This window comes from Hydractinia symbiolongicarpus, chromosome 8 (assembly GCF_029227915.1).
Source record: "Hydractinia symbiolongicarpus strain clone_291-10 chromosome 8, HSymV2.1, whole genome shotgun sequence".
Taxonomy (NCBI): domain Eukaryota; kingdom Metazoa; phylum Cnidaria; class Hydrozoa; order Anthoathecata; family Hydractiniidae; genus Hydractinia; species Hydractinia symbiolongicarpus.
Genome location: NC_079882.1, coordinates 27207025 through 27231144, shown reverse-complemented (window position 1 = coordinate 27231144; position 24120 = coordinate 27207025). Strand labels below are relative to the sequence as shown.

Genomic DNA, 24120 nt, shown 5'->3' with positions numbered 1-24120 from the left:
TGACTGTTTCAATCAAAACTGTACCAGTAAGCAGATGTCAACTATAAAAAGAAATACCGATTACAGCTTTATTCATACGCTTCTAATTTAATTTAGGAACCCAGGAATCAATAGTAAAAAAATCTAACACCTATTTCAAATGCGAAGTGACAAGTGCCGATTAAAAAAAATCTATTGTGACTTGATAACGGTTAATAGCTTATAACTTGACAGCTGTCTACCAGGTTTTTTTTAAATAAATAGATTATTGTTTAAAGGCCTAATCACCATATCTTTGAATAATTAAGTAAAGGCTAGTTTACACACAGCGCTTTATTAATATACTCAAAAAAGATTTTATAGTTGAAGAAAAATAGAGTTGATACGTGATAAGCTTCCACAGTGAAAGGAATGTGGTGCTATTATTACTTTGTGCGAGCGAGGAAATGAAAGTACTACATGCTCGTTTAAACGTGATGTCTATGGTCACATAATTTCATTGGAAGTTCTTTTAAGTTTTCTTAACATTTTTTTAGGGAAGGTATTTAAAATGTTTGAACCATAAAAAACCACATCCGCGCCCCGTCCACGCAAAACCGAGTTTGTTTGTTTATATTTCGTCTGAAGGTCACCTCATCTTAAGTTTGATCCTTTTTTATTTTTATTGTCGAAAAAGATCAATTGAGTGTCATTTCGCTTTTAATTTCTTTCAAACTGTGATGGACAGTTATTATATGTTATAAACTGAATTATATAAATCCAAGCCAGCATGTCATGATTAACAACAAAACCCTCTTGTTATTGTTAAACTGCCTGCAGAGCGTTCGAGGAGTAATCCTAATATTTCTAAAATCTGCGAAAACATTCTTTGTTGTGAAAATCTAAAAATATTTTTTAGAAGAAGATTCTTCTTGCTTGAAGTTTAGATCCTACAGATTTATATTTTGAGCGCGTAAACATCTCCTAAAAGCTGGTGAATAGTTTCTTTAATAAAGAATCGTTGTATTTAGAACCTCTTGTCTGAGGCGTTATAAAGCCTTTCGGGTGTAACAATTATACTACGCTAAATTAAAAAAAACAAAAAACTAGCGACTCCTAAATTAAATTCTCTCTAAAATTTACTGATTCTACTAAAAAAATAGTTCCATTAAAAATTCATTTTGTTTGTATTATTACACGCATCCTTTTTTGAGGTCCAGTCAAACCAAAACAATGACTTTTCTTGTAATATTTACAGAAAAACCACAATCGTGATTTCCTAAAACGTTTTTTTATAAGAATCATACATTTTAATTTTAGCCTCCTGATTCTTAGAAAATCGACATTTACGCCTTAAAAATAATTCTTGAAAGCGATTCTTAAATAATGATAAAAAATCGACTAATAATAATTAGTAATGCTTTGATAGTTAAAACTGAAGTATTAGTCGGTCTTTTCGTCAATTTTCGTCATGGTTGAAGAAATGATTATAAATGAGAAAATAGAAGAGACTACATTGTTACTTCTACGCCGTGAACTTTGAGAGCAAAAATAGTAAAATGGATATTTCAGAAAAACAATTTTCGTGTCTCATGATCGAGCTTCTACATCATTCTTACAATAAAATTCTAGAAATTGAGCCTATGATTCTTATAAAAAGAATTTTTCTAGAAAAAGTGTGCAGTTGAAAACATTTAAATCAACAAAATGGTACGCCTCAAAGTTTAGACAAATATTGTGTACCCAAGCTAAAAATAAGTGTAAACGGGCAAAAAAGGCGGGAAAAATAGTGATTAATTTAGTGATTCATTTTTTATGAAAAACACTGCTTAAAAGTAAAACTAAAAAATAAACATCTTTGATGAGGACAGATATCACTTTGTTTGTTTTGCTTATCAAATTTATTCATCCCTCTGTTATTTAAGGATGGACACTTGTGAATTTTTTATTCCAATCAAAACAAAACGCGGAAATACACTGCTAGTGACTGTTTTTCAAAAGCAAACATTCCTGTTGGATGAGCAACCATGGCTTAGTAAAGATGGTATTGTAATTTTTCCCGCGCAAAGATTAGAAGAAAAGATCATCACAATAAAATTTTTCGTAGGATTTTTTTCTTTTTATTACTTTCCGTATTTGCTTACATTATCATTTGCTTTATTCTCTTAGTGTTAATTTCACAACACTGAGAGAAAACTAATTTCACTTTACACTCCTCAGAAAAAAAGCGGGTTTTGCAATGAAAATCAATCCAAAGCAAAATTATATTATAAACAACACAAAATTTTGACTTAGACTTTTTCTTCTTACTACGGATTCAACTATTGGTTGCTTGTTGCTTGTTGGGTATTGATTTTATAAGTTTTAAAAAATTATTCTTTATTAAAGTTAAGAAACATCCAAGTTGTTCAACTTTTAAAATCCTAGCCTTCTGGCACAATATATTTTCTTGTTACTTATCAACCCGTTAACAGATAAAATGAAACAAATAATATTAAACGTAAAGAGATAACAAAAGATAAACTTTTTTTCATTCCTCCAAGATGACAAGGACTTATCTAGATCACATATGGGCTCAGTCACACCATGGACGCTGATAGGCAGCACTAGTGTCACTATGCCTCAACGATGAAAAAAAATTCAGGTTCCACGAAGCGTCTTTTATTTGAGTTAATTAAACAAAATTTTAACTTAACCAATGACTATGAATGGCAGCTTTTTTCGCTTCCAAGAAGCTCTGTAGCACCACCTTCGTCCTGTTATTAATATGAGAGAGTCATCTTCTCTTATAGCAGAGAGGTAAAAATCCCTGGAGACGAGTGTGCTGTAGCACGTAAATTAACCACATTCTGAAGACTTCACTAATACAAGACGATTTAGTCAATTTAAACGTTACACAGCTTACACGATTTTTTTGTTAATCCAAACACTTTTGCGTCTGCATCTGTTTTTGCGTCATCATTCGTTAACGTTGATTATCTGGAAATGTTTAACTAGTTGTAACAGAAGTGAACGCCTAACAAAAGTGTTTACTTAACCCTCCAAGCTTAATCTAAAATTATAGCCGCAGTACACTATTTCAATCCGGAAAGGTAATCGCGTTCTCGAAGTTAAAAGATAAGCTTAGTAGCAATTACACTAGACACTGCAATAAAAAATGAATTCACAAACACGAAAATTATCATCCGTTAAACATAAAAGGGTCGAAGATTGTGGTACATAACTTAAATTGCATACTTTCCGGAAACTAAGTAATGCGGATGATAGTCTTTGCTATAATCTACGCAGGTAAATTCCGCCAAAATTATTACAAAACTTTTAAGTTCCGACGAATTTGTCGAAATCAAGCATTCACTGGATGAAAACAGTCTCAAGTGAAAAATATCACCATTGTTATTTTAATCATTTATTATAAAGCAAAGAACAAAAAAGTTACCCGTAGTTCTTCTAAATTAACGCGGGAAAATTAATATTTTTTCCAACTCGTGTCTTTAAATCTAAATAAAAAAAAATCAATTTTCAAGCGATGGTAATCCGCATTAATAATAAGAGGAAAATGAACCGGCCGCAAATTAGGGACAGTTTGGCTTTTTTGTTGTTAATACAAAATACAAACTATTTCATTTTTTTTGTTACTTTTTATTCTCTACTATAAAAAATAATGGAAAAGGCACTTAACTTTAAGGTTGATGATTTGAAAGAAATTGAGAATGATCCATTTCTTCATTCTCGCAAAAGTACTACTTTTGAAATGTTCATCTCGAATAAAAGACAAGAAATCACTTCTTGTTTTTGTAAATTTCATCATACACAAAGTTATTTTGTTAACCCTCAAATAAAGAAATGAAGACTGTTCTGTGTCAGAATTAAAGGAGAATGAAATAATACAATAATTGCTATAGGTCCTAATTTTTCAGCTTTAGAAAAGTAAAAGCCCGCGAATAGGAATACTGACCTGATTTGTAAAATTCCCTCTTCCTTCCACAGCGTTGGCGGAGAGATTGTTTTCCCGTTGTCCGGCAAAAGTGTTATGTTTAGACTTGAAACGGAAAATGGTAGACGACAGCTGTGAAACAGTTTCAGTTCCTCATGCTTGAACTGATGATTCGATGTTCTGGGCTACCTAGCTATAACTTCTTAACTATATCTTTGTGTACGAATCTTCAATTACACGTATTTTCAAAGCTAACTATACTCATGACTCATGCAAATTTAGGAGCCATAGCTAGCTAGCTAAAGTATATAATATTTTATTCATAGCTAAGAACTTCCAAAATTTTTTTGTACTAATTTGATGCCTATAGCTAGTTAGCTAGCATACAGCTAGCATATGTGATTTTTTATCTACAGTGAATTTTGTAGTTCATCTCTACCAGGGATTCTGTAATACAATCAATCATAGTGCCGTGTGTTTGTCCTGCATGTGCAGAAATGGAGGTAACTAGTCCGCTTGGTTTGTTTAGGGGCCTTCGAAAAAAATTTTTGGGCCCTGTTAACGGGATATCGCCGCTAAGGGGGGAGGAGGTCGGAAGCTTGAAAAAGAACCAGCAGTAACTAGCAGTAACCAGCAGTATTTCGAAGTAACCACCAGAGAACCACTAATATTTTGAAGTAACCAACAGAGAACCAGCAGTTAAATAGATAAAACGAAATAAACGCAACTACCGCTTCAAATGTGAAACATTTTATAATGTACACAACAGTTCATGACCCATTTGTTGAAATGTTTATGTCTGGTGTGCTTTATGCAACAGTTGATTAAAAGACAGAAGGCTTTTTGAAAAAAGTATATACTGACTGTATTAGTATTTTAAAACCACACGCAAGAATTAACAAAAACAAAATTAATATTTTAAATAATGAACTAATATCTGAATTGTAAACCAAATATAACGAAAAACACTATACGGATGAGAGTCCAAAAGGAGACATTTTTTCCTTTTGGTAGACAAAGTTAAAGTTCGAATGAATTAAATGAATTGAATGAATGAATTAATATTCAGCACAGTTTAAAGTCACGAGCGTGAGAGATACCTCTACTGCCATTCTATCCACTGTTGAGGAATCCATATCAAACAAATAACAAACAAAGTTTTTTATTTTTTGCAGCGATTACACTTACCTTTAACGCTTCCTAAAAAATTATTTCGCTTTATCAGATTATGTATACATCCATGATTTGACTGAAGGATTTTCATTTTGCAATTCGTGTATGTAACCCAAATATAACGAAAAATAATTTTATGCTTTCAATATGAACGTTTTTTACTTGAAACATGTTACATTTTATTTCAAAGAATAAACTTTAATCCTGAAAAGACTATTTTCGTTCTGTTTTTTTTTTTTGTTTCCATAATTGCTGTTAGGCGAAATAAATAACTAAATAACTTAAATTGATTAATTATCGCAAATTCTGCGACTTTTATTCATATTTTTGAAAATTAATTTCCGCGGAATGCATTTTATTGGACCTCGTGAAAACAACTTAAAAGTAGCTAATTAGCAAGAACAACATAAAGTATCAGAAAAAAGCCCTGGGAACTAGGTGCCCTTTTATTTATTATATTTGGTAGTTTAAAATCATGAAGTGTTGTGCATAAAAATCACAACACCTTTGCGCCGCTTTTGCCGCCTTATCTGGAGTAAATCAATAATAACTGCTCGTTCTCTTGTGGTTACTTAAAAAACAGCTTGTTCTCTGGTGGTTACTTCAAAATACTGGTGGTTCTCTGGTGGTTACTTCAAAATACTGCTGGTTACTGTTGGTTACTGCTGGTTCCTACTTTTAGTATCTACGTAAGGATTGAGAAATTTCAAAAATTTGTTCGTGGCCTGAAAGTTCTTCATCGTTCGTGAGCATAATTCCTCTTGTCATCAATTCTGATAACTTTTATCTATAAAACACGCCCCTGAGCCTTCCAAAGTTTATCCGAATGCGTGTATTTCACAGACGGAAAACCGCTAAAAGAGGGGGCGGAGGGGGTCCGAATCTTACCAGCAATATCCCGCTTTTTGAAGGCCCTTGCTATGATGGCCCCTATGGCTCACGTTTCTTCCAATTTAAAAACACTCCTGATCTATGATCCGAACAGTTCTCTTCTGTGTTCTCACACTTCTCTTCTGCATTTTGACACTTCTCTTCTGCACTTAACACTTCTCTGCATGTGGCCCCGAACTTTCTCTTCACAAACAATTTTAAAAATCTGGTCCGCAATTTTACACCCTTGCTCTGTATAACTTTTTTCACTTTTCGGAAGAAGTATACCTGGCAAACACGTGTTCAATTTACAAATATAAATATTATTATTAAAATATTGTAGCCAGTCCCGAAGCATGTGCATGAATAAAATAATATCACGAATCAATTCAGATCAGTAGCAGAGTAATTATTTTATCAATAGACACAATAAAGGGCAAAATAAATGGCTGCCCAGAGTACTCAAAATCATGGTGGTGTCAACCAAGCAAAGCACATGTTTTTTCTTTATTATAATGGATTTTCCTTACAAAAATATCAGGCTAGGATTTTAGATAAAAACAATACGTATTTTGTTTAGAACAATAAAGAAATAATGACCAGTCTGGTTATAATTTTGGTATTCTTATAAAAATGTGTGTATTAAAAAAGATAAACGAATGCCTTAAATGGATACGTTATTTATTCACTATTGTCTCCCTTTTATATCAAAAACGCAAAAAACCTGGAGGTGACGGGTCGTCATTTATTTAAAAAAACGTGAGTTAACAAAATCTAGCTCAATCAATATTCCGGACCCGACTTGGGTCTTTGAATTTTTTGAGTTCATGGAAAAGAAGTGTTTCTCACTTTGAAAAAGAAGTGTTTCAAACGGAATAGAAGATTTCAGAGGAAAGAAAAGAAGTGTTTTTATTAAGAAGGGAAGTGAGCCATAGGGGCCATCGTACCTTACATTTTTACCTCAATTTCTGCCCACGCAATAAATGAAAATAGACTTAATGTTTTCCATGCTAGCAGCCGAGGCAAATTGAAAAAAAACAAGTTCATGTTGGCAAAATTTTGCTGAGGCAAATTTTTTCTTTGCATATTAAGTTTTTTTAAAAAATACTTTTTTATTATAATAGCCCATTTATTCTCCATTCCTTACTAATTCGGATCCAGCAGTCTAATAATAACACTACAGTCCTGGTCTTTTGAGGTGCGCGAATGGCCCCCGACCTCCACATGCTCCTGCAAGAATGAAGCAGCGTCTCCAATCACACATCAAAAACACAGTTACTTTAATAATGTGCACCTGAAATGTCTTTTGTATAAAGTAATTATTTACTGTACTAATAATCAAAGATCATTAGGTTGTATATCGCAGAAGTCCCTGGTGGCATGCTTCAAAAATGGTTGCCATTGGCACAGCTTAACATGTAGCAAAACTGTAAAGGAGAATCGATTGTTAGAGTCTTCGCAGAACATCTCTTCTCACAAAACCGAGGGCAGGGCTGACTTAATGCCTGCTCTGTCATGTGGGAGACAGAACTTCTGGACTTCTTTTAATATGATGTACAATTACGTAAGGTATAGAGAACATTAAAGTCGGGCCCTTTCCTTCATGCTGACACTCGGCTGGTGCATTACACTGAGACTCGAACGAAAGATGGAAGACCATTTGGAACCATGCCACAAGTCAGTCCGACCTTCATCGTCACAGAGAATACTGCGAGAAGAGTGCGCACCCATGCAAGTTAAATGTAACCAGAACATGGGAGAGGTTAGGTGTCCTGTACCTTAATACAGCTTTCAGACGAATGTTATCGTGATGTAATACCAAAGAAAAAACATGTTGAATAAAGTTTAAAAAATCTTTTTAAAAGGGGAAAGAGAAATCAAAAATGTTTAGATATTTGATGCCAAAAACAAATCTGCCAACACATCATCTCGTCCAACGTTTCAACCTTGCACTTGTGGTTAAAACATTTTACAAAATTCATTTCTATACAGCTTAAACAACATAACGCTGCGGTAAACAAAAAATAGTTAAGTGTCAATCGCACTTGCAAATATTCACATCGCACTCGTAAATTTTGCTTACGAGTGCGATTTTTCGCACACCATAGCACTCGTAATTTTTTAGCGGGTGCTTTTTGTAGCTCTGGCATAGTTTTATTCAAGAAATGGCCTGAATGATCTGTCTTTTGGTGTCTGTCCAGGTGCTTCCTTTTACAATAATTTTCGACAAAAGCTGATGGAGTGGTGCATATGCCAGGAATAGAGCCATAAATTATTTGTATTGAAAATCCCATAATGGGTATATGTATAGCAAACTTTTATAAGGATGGATTGTCAGAATATTTATTCCCCAAACTCCACACACAAACCCAAAGCTTCTAATTATTGATGACCATGGTAGCCACATAACCTACGAAGTGGTAACGCTAGTGCAGGAACACCACATGGAAATACTAACATTGCAGCCGCATACCACAAATGTTCTCCAGCCCCTAGATGCTGGACTTTTTTCCCCTGAAAGTCAAACATTTGAAAATTGAACAATCGGATGGATTTAAGTGTCACTGGGGATTATGCAGGGTTAAAAAAACAAAACAAAAAACTGTAGCACATTATTTACAGTAAGGAGGAATTTAACAAAACATGACAATTAATTCGGTAAGCAATGCCTTCTGAAAATGAAAAATTTTTCCTTTTGACTGCAAACTTACTTGCGGCAGCAAACATTGTGCTGAGACACTTGGCTGACATCTTCTGCTTGCCTCCACATAAACCTAAGGAAAGAAAATCATCCTAGAGTGGTTCAAAGAGTTGAGATGATGTGCATTTATTCACATTCGCTAGCCTCACAAATATTAAGGGATATACCCCACATAAATATAATATATATGAAAAAGGTGAATTTCTAAACACAAACCATATTCTGCACAACAGGAGTTATTATGAGTGACTTATTCATAGAAGTGGCTAATTTATCTAACTTTACGAATTTAATTTTGTTAATGCACAGACATGCATAAAAACTAACGCAAGAATCCTCTTGTGCATAAAATTTTATCCACGAAGCCCCCAAAAGTTTGATTTTGTAGACAATCCAATTAAATAATTAAAAATTGCACGTCTAGACAACGTTTTCACGTACAATTTGCTGATGCCCATTGACAAGTTTGAATATTTATAAGGAATTCTGAAATACATAAAATTCTAGTAGATGACGCTGTCTTTATCTTCATATTATGTTAGAACCATTATCTGTCAATCATTTATAATATTACAACTGTTTAAAGTATTTCTAGTTTCTAAAAATCAAAATACATAATTTGAAGAATATTAAGCTCTCCAAGAATGCTATCCCCAGTTGATGGTCTGGGTTCCATGGTAAGATAGAAAAGTTTTTATTTTTGATCACATTTTTTTTTTATATATCCAATAATCGTCTAAGTTTGTGTGTAACACTTACAATAAGGATGTTTTTATATCTCATTTGCTTGCTCAAAAAAATAGCTATTTGTTGACATTAATACATTAGTTTGATGTCAACAACATGGTTCTTCTTAATGAAGCCATTGCATTGCACTAACTTTGAAGCCAAAAAACTTGGAAGAGGGTCGAAAAATTGGACATTAAAAAGTAGTAAAAACAGATGATAGTCAAATGACATACACACATATATAGTATAATTTCATCCACCAGATGTAATTTACACTTATATAAAGAAACAAATATATAACAACATCATGATCAGCACGTCTTATCCTGCATAGGTAACTAGGGGGCAATTGATAACATTTTGGGTATGTTCCTCAAAGCTAGGTGACCCAATCACTGTTGGAACAAAGGGGTTGATGACGTTACCAAAAACATTTAAACCCTCAATAAATTTTATATCCTTTGCCAAGCTCTATGTAAAAAGGCAAGTGGTATACAAATTTGCAAAAAATTAATTTCTGTGTATCAACAGGTCATTGTTGACATCACCAAAAACTAAATCATAATTTTTTTCTTCATTTTTTTGCCTAACTGGATATTTCCATGGGTTATCAACTAGTTATATCATAATACACAAGTTACTTTCGTGTGTCTGACTGGCTGTGTGCAGGCAGAGAAAATTATTGTTCAATTTTCTACAATGACACCTTATAACACCTTTTTGTATTTTATAAAACTTCTATTTACATTCCTCAGAACAACTCAAAAAATTGGGGTTTTCATTATGTCTGTGAGTGCAATTGCTTTGTTTACATGGGCAAAGTTTAGGCAACAAAAATTAATATATTACTTTTTTTGCTGCCTTTTTGATTAATTAACAACAAACCAAATTATATGTTAAGAAATACTAAAATTTCTAACTATCCCTTGCAAATGGATTCTTCTACAGCTCTTACTACTAATATTTTATTTAGGATCCATTTCACATGATCGAGAAGGATATTCCTGACTTCGAGAAGCCAGAACCAAAGTAAGAAACTGGTTGCTTTTGTTTATGTTTACACCATTAAGATTTTTTCTCTCAAACAAAGCAGCACTTGCAAAAAGGATATTGCTTTATCTAATCTGATTGTAATGTGTGATAGGGTTGCGCAAAAAAATGCAAAAAATATTTTTTAGCTTGATGTGAAATGTAATATATTTTTACTAACTTTGTTTCAACCTGTGAAGTAAATGAAATGTTCTACCAAATCACGACTTTGTGCAAAGGATGTGCAAAATAGTGATTCCCAAAATAAGCATGACAGGAAATTTCTGTATGTTTTTTTTATGCACTCATGACTATTTTCTGAGATAATGCACTATATGGCTAAGTATGGATAATAGCAAAGGAATGTGCTCATTGTTATGAAGTGAAAGGTGATTGTACATGCAATTCAATATGTTGAAGTTTCCTTATTTTGTTGTGATTATGTAGGAAATCATTGCTGGAAAGATTGCTGGATTGTTACAATGAACAGAGCAGATTAGAGAAGCAACGAGGGGTATATTTTATATGAACCAAATTATGTATTAAAAAATTTATCCAAATTAATTTGTTGCTTATTTTTACTTCCTAATTTGCTTCTTTTTTAATGTTATAATAATTATCACTGTTATATGTATATTGATATATGTTTATTGGGCAAAAGTAAAGTTAGACTTTTTATATTTGGACAGCCTAAGTTGTCCAAATATAAAAAGACTAACAAGTCCTGGGGATGAGGTTAGCAACAATCCTAGCAGAACCGCACCGTGCAACATTGCCCATCTTTTTGTAAAAGCGATTAACTTTACACAGTGGCTTGGTTTTGCAAAGGCAAAAGTTCTGCAAATTATTATGCAAAATTTTAAATATGATGGAGCTATGCGTTGTAAACCGAAGGTAAAGATGAAACTTATTTTTAACAACTGGGTGTTAAATTTGGTATGTTAAGTGAGCTAAGAGCCGTTGTATTGCAATAAAATTGAATCTATGATGTCTATTTATAAAATATACGCTTTGAATATCAGAATCAGCTACCACCACCCAAATGCTACCCCAATTGGGATGCCCCATGTTACCAATTAACCCAAATTAGCCTGTTTCATTTTATTTTGTCCATGCTTGTAGTTTTTATAAATATTAAAACATACTTTTCATCCATTTAATTTTCTAAACACTTATTTCAGGAATCCACTAAGGAGTCATATTTACTTGCAAAGATTGTAAAAGAGGACAATCTTAGTGTGTTGATTGTTAACTTATATGCTGGTAATGATGGTTACTCATTAATGTTGAAGAAGAAGGACAACACTGAAGTTGAAACTGTCAAATTGCCCTATGAAGTAAGCTTTTTTTTTGTTTTGAAGTTAATTTAATGGCAGCTTTACACAAAGACTTGTAAATATTATTATTTTTAGGAAAACGAATTTTTGGAGTATTTAGATATGCAACAGGTATATGCTTAAAGCTGAGTTGTAACTTGAGGAAAAGTTAGCTGTTTTGTGTTTGAATTTGTATATATTTATAAAAACATGTTGATGGGTCAGACATGGATTTCAAGCTGTCCACCCTCTTTTGTAGAGGGATAGATGAGAAGGTGTTGTATTTCTAATAAAAAGGAAGTTATTTAATTCAAAACGAGGTGGGGTTTACTTAGGTGAATAGCCATTTCTTTTTCATCAAAAGGGTGGTTATTGAGTATCTTCTCTTGAAATTTGATACCTAGCGTGATAACAATTTTTTAAGGTAGCATTTCTCAACAATGGCTTTTCACACCTTATTAAGCCTTTAAACATCTAACTTCATCCTGCTTATGACTGACTATAATTTTTTAGTAGCGATTCTTTTTTATTGTTCCGAGTTTCCCTTTCATTATATTAACAAATTTTTTTAGTTGCCTCCGTTATTAGTTGATGTGTTAGAAAGTGCTCAGGTGAGTTGTTTCTTATTTTATTAGAAATTTTACTACAGTACTCTGTACAAACGTTTATCTTCTTTTATGTCATGAAGGTTGATATCTATCATGACGGCTGTGTCATAGTTCAGCTTCGTGATTACAGAAGAAGTACACAGAAAAATTATGATGTCACATATGTGTTATTAAAACCTACTTCACAGGTATCATGGTTTTCATGCTGTTATTTAAAAACTTCTTTCTTTCTTTTTAAAAAAGATTCAATTTAAATTGCAGTACGAAAAATAAATGCTTTCTTTAAATGGTTTAGACTATAGTACGAGATGTAAATGCCATGATGGCAGACACAAGTAAGTGGAATGAAGACGATAAGGCCATGTTGGAATCACAACTTGTGTTGGCAATGCAACCTAGGCTTTGTCTTGATCCGTCTCCATCTGTTTTATATACTGCAAATAAGATTCAATATCATGCTAATAAATGGAATCACAAAGGTTTAAAAAGGTAAGGTTTTTACAATACTTAGCTAACTTATGCATTACTTAAACTTGCAAAAAGTTAGATGTGAAAAGAGAAAAATAAAAAATAATATAACATAATTTTTGCTGGAATGCTGGAGTGTATATATATATGTATATGGATTCCATAAATGTAAGAGCTCCATTTCAGCATTAATGAATATGGGGAATTTTATTGTTTTGTTTTATGAATTATATTTGGACGGCATAGGCTGTCCAAATATGAAATGCCGAACATTAATTTTGTCTAAGATTGTATGGAAATATAGTTTACGTATAATAAAGGTGTCGTTACGAAGTTGTATGATTGCATCAGAAGTTTTTTGTTTGTACTTTTGTTGCAGGGATATCGTAAACATTATAATAAAAACACTAAATTTACAAATTGAAGTATCTTTAATTACTATTTTTTGTTGTTTATACCTCCTATAGTCAGAGAATAAGTATATTGCCCAAAAATGAAGAAGAAAAATTATTATGGAGGGGTTGTAATGTAATATATATTTTTTTACAAAATGTATTTTGAAATGTCTTCTTCGATGTAAACAAACTCGTTAAGAAGGTTTAATCTTAACAATGCATCCAATACTTGGCAAAAACAACCTTTTCTGTATGGCGTAATTTTGATTTTTCTTTTTAGATCAATGAAGAGATTCTCACAACCTTATCTAAATAGAGCAGTTTTATGTTCGAACACTCCCTCGCCACCATGTTTGAGGTTACTTGATTTCATTCAACGCAATCGCGATAAGCGATCTATCAGTTCTTTACCTAAATTGAATCGTGCAACTCAACATACTGATATGTGGAAACAACGCTCACCAACTTTATCTGTACCTACAAAAATAGATGTAAGTATAATATTCTCTAGCTACTTCAAGTGAACTGGGTTCTACCTTAATGCTACTGATGTTTGCAGATTAAAAAAATAAAAAATTGCAGGAAATAATTTTCGTGAAGAATGTAAAAAAATAATCAAATATTTTTGTGAATATTTAAAAATTAGTTTATTTCAATAAAAAGAAAAATTAATTAACAACAAATTATTGACGGAAATAATAGCTTTTACAAATTTGACAAATTCTTAATATTTTCGTGATGTTTCGGTATTATTTTCCGCGAAATGTTCTTTGATTATTCGCTGCTATTTATCACAAAACCCCCGCGAAAATCAGCATCTGCGAAAATTATTATTATTAGGTAATTGGATTGTGGTTGTTTTTTTTCAGGTTACATCCTACTCCAAACTTCACGAACAGCCCAAATATACAACAGACTACACACCAGAGAAGATTCAGGAAATTATATTGGAGGGAGAAAAGACTAATAATCGATCGTATTTTTGTCGTGTCACTATTCAAAGACGTGGCTCAACGGGGGAATACCTGGGTGATCTTTATTTGGAAGAAGACCATGGGGCACAAAAAGAAAATACACATAAAGACGGCAGAGCTTGCAGGTTTTTCTCTCTATAGTTAGAAACAATACTGTTTTTATATTAGTGTTTGTTCTATATTTTAGTTATGATTTCTAATGCAGGTTTTCACTTGGTAATCGACTTACTGCTCAGCGGTATTTGCAACAATTCCAAGAACTGTATACGGAGGAAGGAAGGAAATCCGTCAAAATTTCAACTTTTGTTGCTAATCAAAGTCATCAACAGAAATCACAAAGTTCATCATCTCAGTCGCAACAGTCAACAAGTGCTACCACGGCGTCTTCACAACATCCCAATAACACAAAATCAACAGTAGCGTCTTCGAGCATACCTACGACATCAGAATCGACTTTAACTGTAAACCTCACTCGTTCGCTAGGAGCCAACCAAAACTCTGTTCTATCACAAGGTGGAAACACGTATATTTTAGCGAGCTCGGTACAGGGTCAACCTTTTAATATTGGTTCTAATGTTGTCATGTCAATACCAAGCTCTTTAGCGCAATCTTTAGTCTCTGGAAATGCCACGTTTTCAGTCTCAGGTAAATTTAAACTACTATGTTTTTGGTACTATGTAGGTGTCTTCAAATTTTCAATGGATATTATGTGAAAATTTCTCCTAAATGTATTTGCAGGAAACCCGTATTTTGTGAATGCGTCTGGAAACTTGCAACAGTCATCAAAAAGTCTTCAGTCTCCAAGTAAAGTAAGTCTCGAAATAAATTAACAAGTGAAGACAATCATTTTCATATTTATAAAAAACGTGTCGCTTAGAGATGTTTTAGGGTAGAAAGGATCTGTTTTTTACTGTTGTTTATTTAGCCTGCTGTGTCTGGCACTTCAATGAGTGTTTCTTCACACGGTCAACTTACTGCTGTTCCCATTGCTGTTCAGGGTAACAATGTCAGTATTGTTTCTGGGAATATGAATGCTCAGTTTATTGCAAAAGCAACTCCACAAGCGATTCGACCTGCAGGAGCAACTGGTCAAATTATGTTACAGGTATTACTTGCTGACATATGTTGGATTCTTCTAACTGTTCCATTCTGCAGAGTGTAAGAAATTACTGAAATTTTATTTAGAATGTCGCATCCACTCAACTTGGTCAAAGACTTCAGGCTTCATTTGCTGTAAGTTTGTTGATGTTCTTGTCTTTTGATTGTGTTAAACGTCCAATTCGCTTTTGTTGTTATTATTGCTTTGATACTGTTATTTTGACGAATATTGTTGCTACGAATTAATCTTTCTACGCGAACTTTGTTTTTTAATAATTATTGTAATTATTTCCTAGGTCCCAGGTAATCTTGTTCCGATATCTCAAATGACACGAGTTGGTGGGCAGCAAAAGGGTCTTGCAGGAGCAGGAATGCCTTCGGTCATGGTGCATGGTAAGCAAGTGATGGTACAAGGCTCCCCTGCCATGATTCAAGGTCAAGCAACATTCATTCCCAGCCAAACACCGTTAATTCCAGGACTGCAAAGTGGACAAACAGCTATAATACAAGGCGGATCTATTTTTGTACAAGGACAACCTGGACAGTCATTAGTGGGTGGGCAAGCACAGGGACAAACTGTCATGATTCAGGGTCAACCAGGTAAGTCAGATAAAACACCTTCAACCAAATACATATATTACATGTGAAAGTAAAACTCGGATGTTACTTGTTGTTCATAGGTCAGTCACAACATAATCAAAATGCGTTGCTCCAAGGTCAAGCCTTACAAGGCCAAGCAGTGTTTATTCAGGGACAACCAAATGGTGGCGGACAAGCTATCATGCTGCAAAACCAAGGTGGACATCAAGGCCAGGTACAAATTATAACCACAACAAGTTCATCCGGTCAACAGCTTCAAATTGTTCCTCAAATCCAACAAAAAGGAGGTATGTTTTTCTCTTCACCTTTATGAAGTATGTGCCACTTACATGTTTTGCAAAGAAAATGTATTTTTAGGTGCCTCGTCAGCTTCTGGTAGGGTCCAGTCCTCAACCGCGTTATCAGCTTTGACTTCACAGGTAAATTTAATTCCTGTGCAGCAAGGCGGTCAACAACAATACCAACCTATCGTCCAGTTCACACCACACGCGCAACAACCAAGACCAGTGACCCAAAGGCGGAGAAGCAGCACTCAGCCAACTATTATTGGCGGCGGAAAGAAAAGACCACCCGCACCAACCAAACAGTCTCCCTCGTGATTGTTATTTTTTTCAGCACGAAAGAAAAATGAAATTTTTTTTTTGGTCCTCCAAATAAAAATATATGCTAAATTTTTTCATTCTTAATGTTAATGTTTCATTGTTAATTTAATGAAAAAAATACTTTTTATTTATTTATTTTATATTGTGTTTATGTACTTATTTTTATTTGTATATAAGAATAGAAAGAATATTTGTTTTACCATGCTCATACTCACTTTATAGTTTGTAACAATTGATTTTATAGAATGAGAAATATTGAATAAGATTTGTTTAAGTGTGTGCGTACTTGTCGGACTCATGTAAACACATCTCGGCTGCCTTAATGGAACTGATTTTTATGGGCTTTTAATTTCGCGGGTTAAATAAAACTACATTTTGCGGGCACTTATTTTCGTGGATGACGCAGGAATTTTGCCAAATATATTTTAACAGTTGGTGTGTTAGTGTGTAAAAATAAATCAAATTATCAAAAAATTCTCGTATAGCATAATAAAATTAACTTTCCTTTTTTTAATCCGGCTAAAATAAGTTATAAATTGTTGACTTTTTGGTATTTTTTTGGGGGGGAGTTAGTTTTAATCACAATTTTAAATTTTGGTAAAATTAATTTTGGAAAACTACGAAATTTAGTGAGGTAGTTCGAACATTTTTTAACAGGGAAATGTTAGAACATCCTGCGACACGAGATTTGTCAACACTTCTATTCTTTTACACAGTTTTTGAAATCAAAACCCTTTTTTATTAGAATCAATGAGTTTGATAACTTTTTCTACACCTAAATACAACACACATTTTGGTAAACTTCGGCTATTTGATTTTGATATAGATATACATAATTTTCGTATTGAATGAATTTGTAGCCAGCTGGACAGAAATATTTTTACGGGACAACAGTCTGGAGCAAATTGATTCTTGTCCAGCCCTAATCAACATAGTCACAAATTCAAATTTTTATGAACAAAAACAAAAAGGCCTCGTATCTTTTTTTTGATAACTTTAACATGATATTTTTTTAGAATTTATTACAATAATTTCCAGCAGAACATGGCAGATGATTTCAAGTATAAAATATTCTGTTGATGATTTTGTTGTTTTTGTTTTATACTGTGTTATTATTCGTTTGCCGTCATTTTTATTTCAGGACAGCGCAACCGTTGCAATTTTACAAACAATTTTTGGTGAGAACACATTATAACTAAAAGCGAAACTATGATTTCCTGCTTGTTTTTAATTTTGGATAATTTGGTATCGTTTTGAGTTTTTTATCTATATACAACAATTTGGACCGCCTATAGTTTCTCAAAATCTTTCTCATTGTCACGTTTTGAAAATAGATTATCGGTAACTGTTCATTTCTTCCTAAAATTGACCCTTTAGCCTAAAACTTCATGAAATCTCATAAAATCTAAAATTTTGAAATTATTTTTTAGAAAGAAAATATTCGACCCGATGGACGTCAACTACTGGAGTTCCGAAAAACACTTCTCAACATAGGTATGCTTGTGTGGTAATATGCTCAACTTGACAGTTTTGTCGTTTTAGGATTTTTTCGGCTTATTTATCATTTGCTTTTTTCCATATTTTATTTTCCACTAAAAATAAAGACGGTTTTTAAGCGGACAACCAACATGTCATACAAGTACAGTATTTGAGCTTGTCCTGAGTAAGACCTAAAAAATAGAGAATGGTAAGTAAGCGTCTGTGTGTTAGCTCCTGGTGTTAGAGAAGGTAACTTAGAACCATTTTTCCAAAGTCGATGATGATTTGTTTATTTAGGTTTTTATTAACACATGCGCCATTTTTAGGTGCTATCAATACAGCTGTTGGCTCGGCATTGGTTCGTCTTGGTGATACAACGGTTGTCTGTGGTATAAAAGCGGTGCGTGATATATGCAGGATTTTTTAAATCCTTTTTCCATATGCAAGTACTTTTAAGTACCGAAAAATCTAATCGTCCCCTCTCTGCGATTGCTATTTTTTAGGTTTTTGTTCCAACACCTACGCCTAGATTTCAGTCCCATATTTATTAATTTATTGATATGAGAGAGGTGTTTAATGATTTGGCTATTTGATTTTCCTCATATTTGAATACAAGAAAATGATCAAAACAATGTTGAATTGCAATGTTTTACCTGACTAATGCCACCATAAATGCTTCGCTCTCCTTCCTCTCGAAATCAGTAACAGCTTATATCATTAAGCCGAGTGATTGCTCTTTTCTAGGAATTGGCCGAACCAACACTAGAGCAATGTGGACAAGGTTTTTTCGGTATGTATGCTCATTTTTTATATGCGTATCTTATTTTAAGTTTTTTTACACCCCATGTTCGACTCCCAATGCTTGATATGTATTAAAAGTTACCATTTACTAAAGCGTTTCGCAGAACTACAGCCGAAAACGCAATTAAAAGTTTATTGTGTGAGAAGAAGTTTAAAGTCTGTGATACTGGTAAAAATAACAGCCATACTTTTTTAATTAAGAAAAAAAGGTTTTAAAAGTTAAAAAGTAATTAAAAAAAAACTTTTTTATACTTTTTATATACTTTTTTAAAAATACATTTTAACTTTTAAAATCGTTTTAATTTTTCTTACTTGTGATAGGTTTTTGAATTTTTTGGAGCCGCATGTTCTTATAAATTGTATATTGCGTTTTCGAATACCTTTCAGGGATTTGTTAATTCAATTTTAAACTATTTTGCTGTTAGTTCCGAATGTTGAACTGCCAGCTCTATGTTCACCAGAATTTCGGCCAGGACCTCCCAGTGAAAAAGCGCAAGTTTTAAGTCAATTTGTGTTGGATACAGTCTTGAAGTAAGTTATTTTCTTAAATGAACCATAACAGGGTGTGATTTTTTATACAGAAATTAGATCGAGAGAGTTTTTTTTCTTTTCTAGCTCTGAATTGATATCTCTTGAAGATTTATGCATTGTTAATAAAAAGGTAGCTATTCTTTAGCTTGTTTCATCAATTGTATGTTTTTTATGAACATGAAAAGTAGAGAACTAACTTTCATTTTTAAACTCGAAACTTACCGTATGCTTATTTTGAAAAATGATGTTTTACAATAATTTTCTCCTCATATATCAGTTGAAAACACTTCTCTTCTAGGACGGAAAATTGCTCATTTTCATACAACAAATCTTTCAAGATATAACTCTTAAATACTCCAGAAATTAGAGATGTCAATAAAATTGAGACTGGAGCATACCAATATATTTTAGTAAATCTGTGGATAAATGTGCTTCTCTAAACGTTATGCTTATGAAAAAACATATAACACGATTTAGCTGTATTTTACTTTTTCTATTATTTGTTTCTTTCAGTTGTGTTGGGTATTATACGCTGACATGGTTTGTGTCAGCCATGATGGAAATCTGATAGATGCCTTGATGACGTCACTTTACGCTGCCCTGCGAAATAGTAGGTTCTTTTTCTTGTCGGCACCGTCTTTTTTGTCTTCGCCGTCATTGTCATTGTAATCAGCATCAGTTTTGTTGTTGTTATCGTATAAAGCAATGTTTTTGTGTTTTTTTTTTACTGCAGCGAAGTTACCACTAGTTAGAATCAACGAGGAGAGCGGTTTAACAGAAGTACTGGACGATGAGAAACATGACTTACATCTTCGAAATAAACCCGTCTCAACGACAATTGCAGTTTTAGATGAGTTAGTGCTTACTTAACTTTTATATTTAAGACTTGGTTCCATTGGCGTCTGAAATAGACCAACAAAAATAAACTGCTGAGTTCTCAACAAAATTTGGCACAGTCCATGCTGACATGGTGGCGACAACGAATTTAGATTGACGCTTATTTTTTTCACTTCTTGTAAACCCTAAACTGGTCAGTTTTCACTAGTAGCGGTTTTTCCCTAATTTTAACCGTTACAGCAACTTCAAAGAATTGCAAACCCATAAATGGAGAGTAGATTGCGCAAAGTATTTCTTTTATTTCAGAACGACTCTTCTAGCTGATCCCACCTACGAAGAAGAAGAATTGTCATCATCGATGATCACCATTGTTGTGGGGTCTGATAAGCAACTTTGTTCAGTATATAAACCAGGTAGGGAGAATAAATATAGCATGTAGTCTGAAAATCGCCCATGTTGCCAGCTACTTAATAATCTACAATACTTTAGGTGGATGCCCAGTTCCTGAAAGTTTACTAAAGTCGTGTATGCAGACGGCTTTTAATCGTTCTGAAGATATAAACAAGCTGCTCTCAGAAGTAGACGAGAATATAGATAGATGAAACGTATATACGATTGTTAGAGATACACTAGATATGTATGCGCCTATGTTGACGCTCGAACTCCGTGAAGCTCTCCTTCTCATGGATGAAAAAAGAATAACGTTGACTTACATTGTGTAATTATTTAAGATAAAAAGTAGAGTACCATTCCAAATGTTATTACTACAATCTCTGAACTAAACTTGGTTGTTCCTGACGATGGAGCGTCGAGCACTCCTCCATATTTATTAAGAAAATTTAACACGACGCCATTGGTCCAGCCAAAGCCTTCTTGTACTTTGTATTCTCCTCCATTGCCAGCTTTCGAACGTTCATTCACATCATATTTTTCGTACATATGACCTGTTGACAGCCATGACAGATATGCAGTTTCCAGAAATTTTTTTGCCAACGATGCTGCGGTTACTTTAGCCTTGTCGTTTTCTTCGTCGGGACTAACTTTAGAGAGGCCGTGTACAGCAATGTGTTGTAATGGTGGCCAAGCATTGGGAAAATCCCACTGTTGACCAGAATTTATCAAAGATGTTGGTAAACCAGCTACATAGGTGAAAACTTTAAGACTTTTGAATTTTTCAAAGGCTTTGTTAGTCTTGGTTTTATTCAAACTTGAGGAATTGTGCGCAAGGATCCATAATGGAAAAAAGCTTGAAGCGTAAAACTCTTTTACGTGTTTCTTTGTTTGTACATTGTAGTCCAACCACGAGCCATATTCTTCGTTCCATAAAAACTCGTCGATTAATTGTTGTCGTTGTTTAGCAATTTCAGTGTAATAAGCCGACGTTTTAGCGTCGCTAAGAACATCATTAAACAACTTTCCAAGTGTATATTCAACACAACATAAAATCGAATTTAGATCCACTGGAATGATATTTCTTGTCTGGATGCTGGTCATATTCATTCCATCTTTGAACCATCTATAAAAGAACATGAAATATGAAAGTATCGCCTAAATTGTTATTTACATTGATAAACCTTATGAGTCTACCTGGATGAAAAATCCCATCCGCTCTCCGCAGCAGATGCTATGTGAGAATAGATCTCCCTCTGTGCAGTTTTGTTGTTCTTATAGCCAGCTTTCATCATGATTTCAACATCTTCTCTGTATGATTCTGGTCTAGGATATCCCATCATGGTGTTGTAAATATTAAACTTGAGTGGTCCTTTGACACGTGGGTATTGCTGAGTATTTAAGTCGACGACACGATACGTCATCCAAAATTTGTATTCTTTTACGAGAGTTTTCATATGTCTCTGTAAAAAGTTGCTGTCTTTCGTATGCGACCAATACAAATCAAACATTAAAGTAAGAAACGGCGGTTGACTTCTGTTTTTGTAATACTTCCTTCCACCGTTTGGTACAAACCCGATTTCGTCAACCATTTGAACAAAATTTTCAAGAATATTTTTCGTTATGTTGTACATCTCGCATTGTAACAAGCCTTCGATCGACCAGTATGTGTCCCAATAATACGTTTCACGAAATCTACCACCAGGCACAACGAAAGGCTTCTGTAAGTAAATCAATGAATGCCTCTTCTTGTTTTCTTTAACTTCTGGTTTCATTTTACGAACTAATCGCGACCACACAGAACATAAATGGCTAGCCCAGCGTTTGTAGCGCGGGCTTTTTATTTTATCAAAAAGTTTCGGCTTCTTCGGTGATTTTGTAATATTGACAGCGACAAGTTCCTTTCCTGGTAAATAAAAATATTTTTGCACCATTTCCATGAGCTTTTTTGGTGTTGTTTGGTTTAAAATTTCTTTTATTTCGTTTGTGATTTCCATCTTTGCTGGCATATCAACAAATGTTTTTGAATCGTTAAAGATATGCGCCGTTTGTACTTTACGGAGTATTTGTCCAGTACAGAATATAGTACTGTTACATGGTAAAATATACGAATCGTTGCTACCCGCAGTTGCGAAGCAGAAAATCAAAGAAAACGTGAAATATTTTATTGTGTCTTCCATCTTTCACATCACATCGACAAGAAACTACAGTTTTATTGAATTTAAACAATTTGAAATTTGAACTTTCTATGGATTGAAAAAATAAACACTTCACAATAACAACGTTTGTACATACCCAACCGCACTTTATAACTTTGTTTAAAAAAGAAACCATTTTTCAAACTAGGCGCGTATATTTAAACGTTTTCGCCATCGTTCCCTCGTCCATCGATTTAACCAAAATAAAATCTATATTCTTGTCTAAACTTTGTCTTGTATGGATGTGCAACCACGTTGATTGTCAGAAGGAGAAAAAAAGACCTGGGTATGAGGTTGAATAACGTCTAAAATGTTTAAAAGAGAAAAACAAAACCCGAACCTAAGTAATGGGATCGAGTTTCAAACAAATTTTATAACTTGGACTTCCATTATCTAACTTGTAGTGCAATGAGCGAAGGAAAAAAACAATTATTTTTTTAATAAAATATCTCTTTATATTTCTAACGACATGTCAACCGTTCAAGTACAAAGAGTTTAAACAAAAACATGGACATAAATCGTATGACTTTGTCCGTAGGGACAACATTATGAAATGATATCCGAAAATAGATACACAGGCATTGATGCAATATTTTTATTGAGGATAGGCTAGTCCCCACGACTAAACAAGCTCGCCTTTTGTTTAAATCAAAATTAGTATCTGCGGTGGCGGAACTTGGTACGTTAGTACAGTTATGATATGTTGACAAGTAATAGATGTTTTACTAGTTTTACCGTAATAGATGACATTTCACCCATCATCTCCATCTCAGTGCTCATTTTAAGTTAAGGCCGTTTATTTACCTACGGTTTTACAAGATCATTTTACAAATAAGGTCGGTTTTACAAGATCATTTTACGAATAAGGTCGTTAAATACGACGACTGGGAAACAACAACAATAAATTGAATATATTTAATACCATTATTTCCAGTTCTAGTACGTTTTAGACACTAAAATTTTGAGAAAAGTCATAACTCGGCCTGGACTTTGAAAAAGTCAAAAAAAAAATGTTTATTTTTTAGATCTGGCTAACAACGCGCTTTAGAATCGATGAACGAGATTTGAACACAGGGTCTTAAAAGCGTGGTCATTAAAACTGACTAAGTGTGATCGTAGTTTAGTGTACCTTAATAACGAAATCTATAGAAATTCCGAAACATTATTAAATATTCTGAAAATCAGAGTTAAAACTAAATACTTATATTCATCAAGCAAATGGCTACGATAATTGCTTAAAGCGCCACTAAATGTGGGGTTTTTATAAATAGAAGTAAAAACCCAGTGGTCTCAACAATTAACAGAAATGAAAGACGATTGTTAAATGCACATTCTAAATTAAGATTTATGTTTATGTGTTGACTGAGATTAGTCTTGGAAAGAGAGTGATCAGAAAATAAGAAAAGAACAAGTCTAAATTTTGACAGCC

At 33.5% G+C, this 24120-nt stretch overlaps 3 protein-coding genes across 4 annotated transcripts; 2 read left to right on the top strand and 1 right to left on the bottom strand.

Annotated features, from left to right (window-relative positions):
• The first annotated feature begins 2043 nt into the window (after window positions 1-2043).
• LOC130654168 (transcription factor SPT20 homolog) lies at window positions 2044-16729 on the top strand. Of its 2 annotated transcripts, none has more exons than XM_057456708.1 (17): window positions 2044-2061; window positions 10339-10394; window positions 10842-10908; window positions 11576-11731; window positions 11807-11842; window positions 12283-12321; window positions 12399-12506; window positions 12614-12807; window positions 13462-13672; window positions 14051-14280; window positions 14361-14800; window positions 14894-14964; window positions 15081-15260; window positions 15341-15388; window positions 15550-15853; window positions 15934-16140; window positions 16211-16729. In XM_057456708.1, the coding sequence occupies exons 2-17, from the start codon at window positions 10351-10353 to the stop codon at window positions 16450-16452; spliced, it is 2577 nt and encodes an 858-aa protein (XP_057312691.1). In that variant the 5' UTR covers window positions 2044-2061; window positions 10339-10350; the 3' UTR covers window positions 16453-16729. The 2 variants fall into 2 exon arrangements, with proteins under 2 accessions (XP_057312691.1, XP_057312690.1); XM_057456707.1 differs by lacking the exon at window positions 2044-2061 and adding an exon at window positions 9166-9313.
• Window positions 16730-17003: 274 nt separating this feature from the next.
• LOC130654171 (exosome complex component RRP43-like) lies at window positions 17004-20859 on the top strand. Its single transcript, XM_057456710.1, has 11 exons — window positions 17004-17516; window positions 17597-17633; window positions 17886-17949; window positions 18261-18334; window positions 18679-18724; window positions 19161-19266; window positions 19351-19396; window positions 19780-19876; window positions 20000-20120; window positions 20410-20516; window positions 20593-20859. Exons 1-11 carry the CDS (start codon window positions 17500-17502, stop codon window positions 20703-20705), a joined length of 828 nt encoding a protein of 275 aa, XP_057312693.1. The 5' UTR covers window positions 17004-17499; the 3' UTR covers window positions 20706-20859.
• On the bottom strand, window positions 20540-22913 carry LOC130654170 (trehalase-like). The gene is made up of 2 exons (XM_057456709.1): window positions 21691-22913; window positions 20540-21619 (listed from the first exon to the last, which is right to left on the bottom strand). Exons 1-2 carry the CDS (start codon window positions 22671-22673, stop codon window positions 20830-20832), a joined length of 1773 nt encoding a protein of 590 aa, XP_057312692.1. The 5' UTR covers window positions 22674-22913; the 3' UTR covers window positions 20540-20829.
• Between the last annotated feature and the right edge of the window lie 1207 nt (window positions 22914-24120).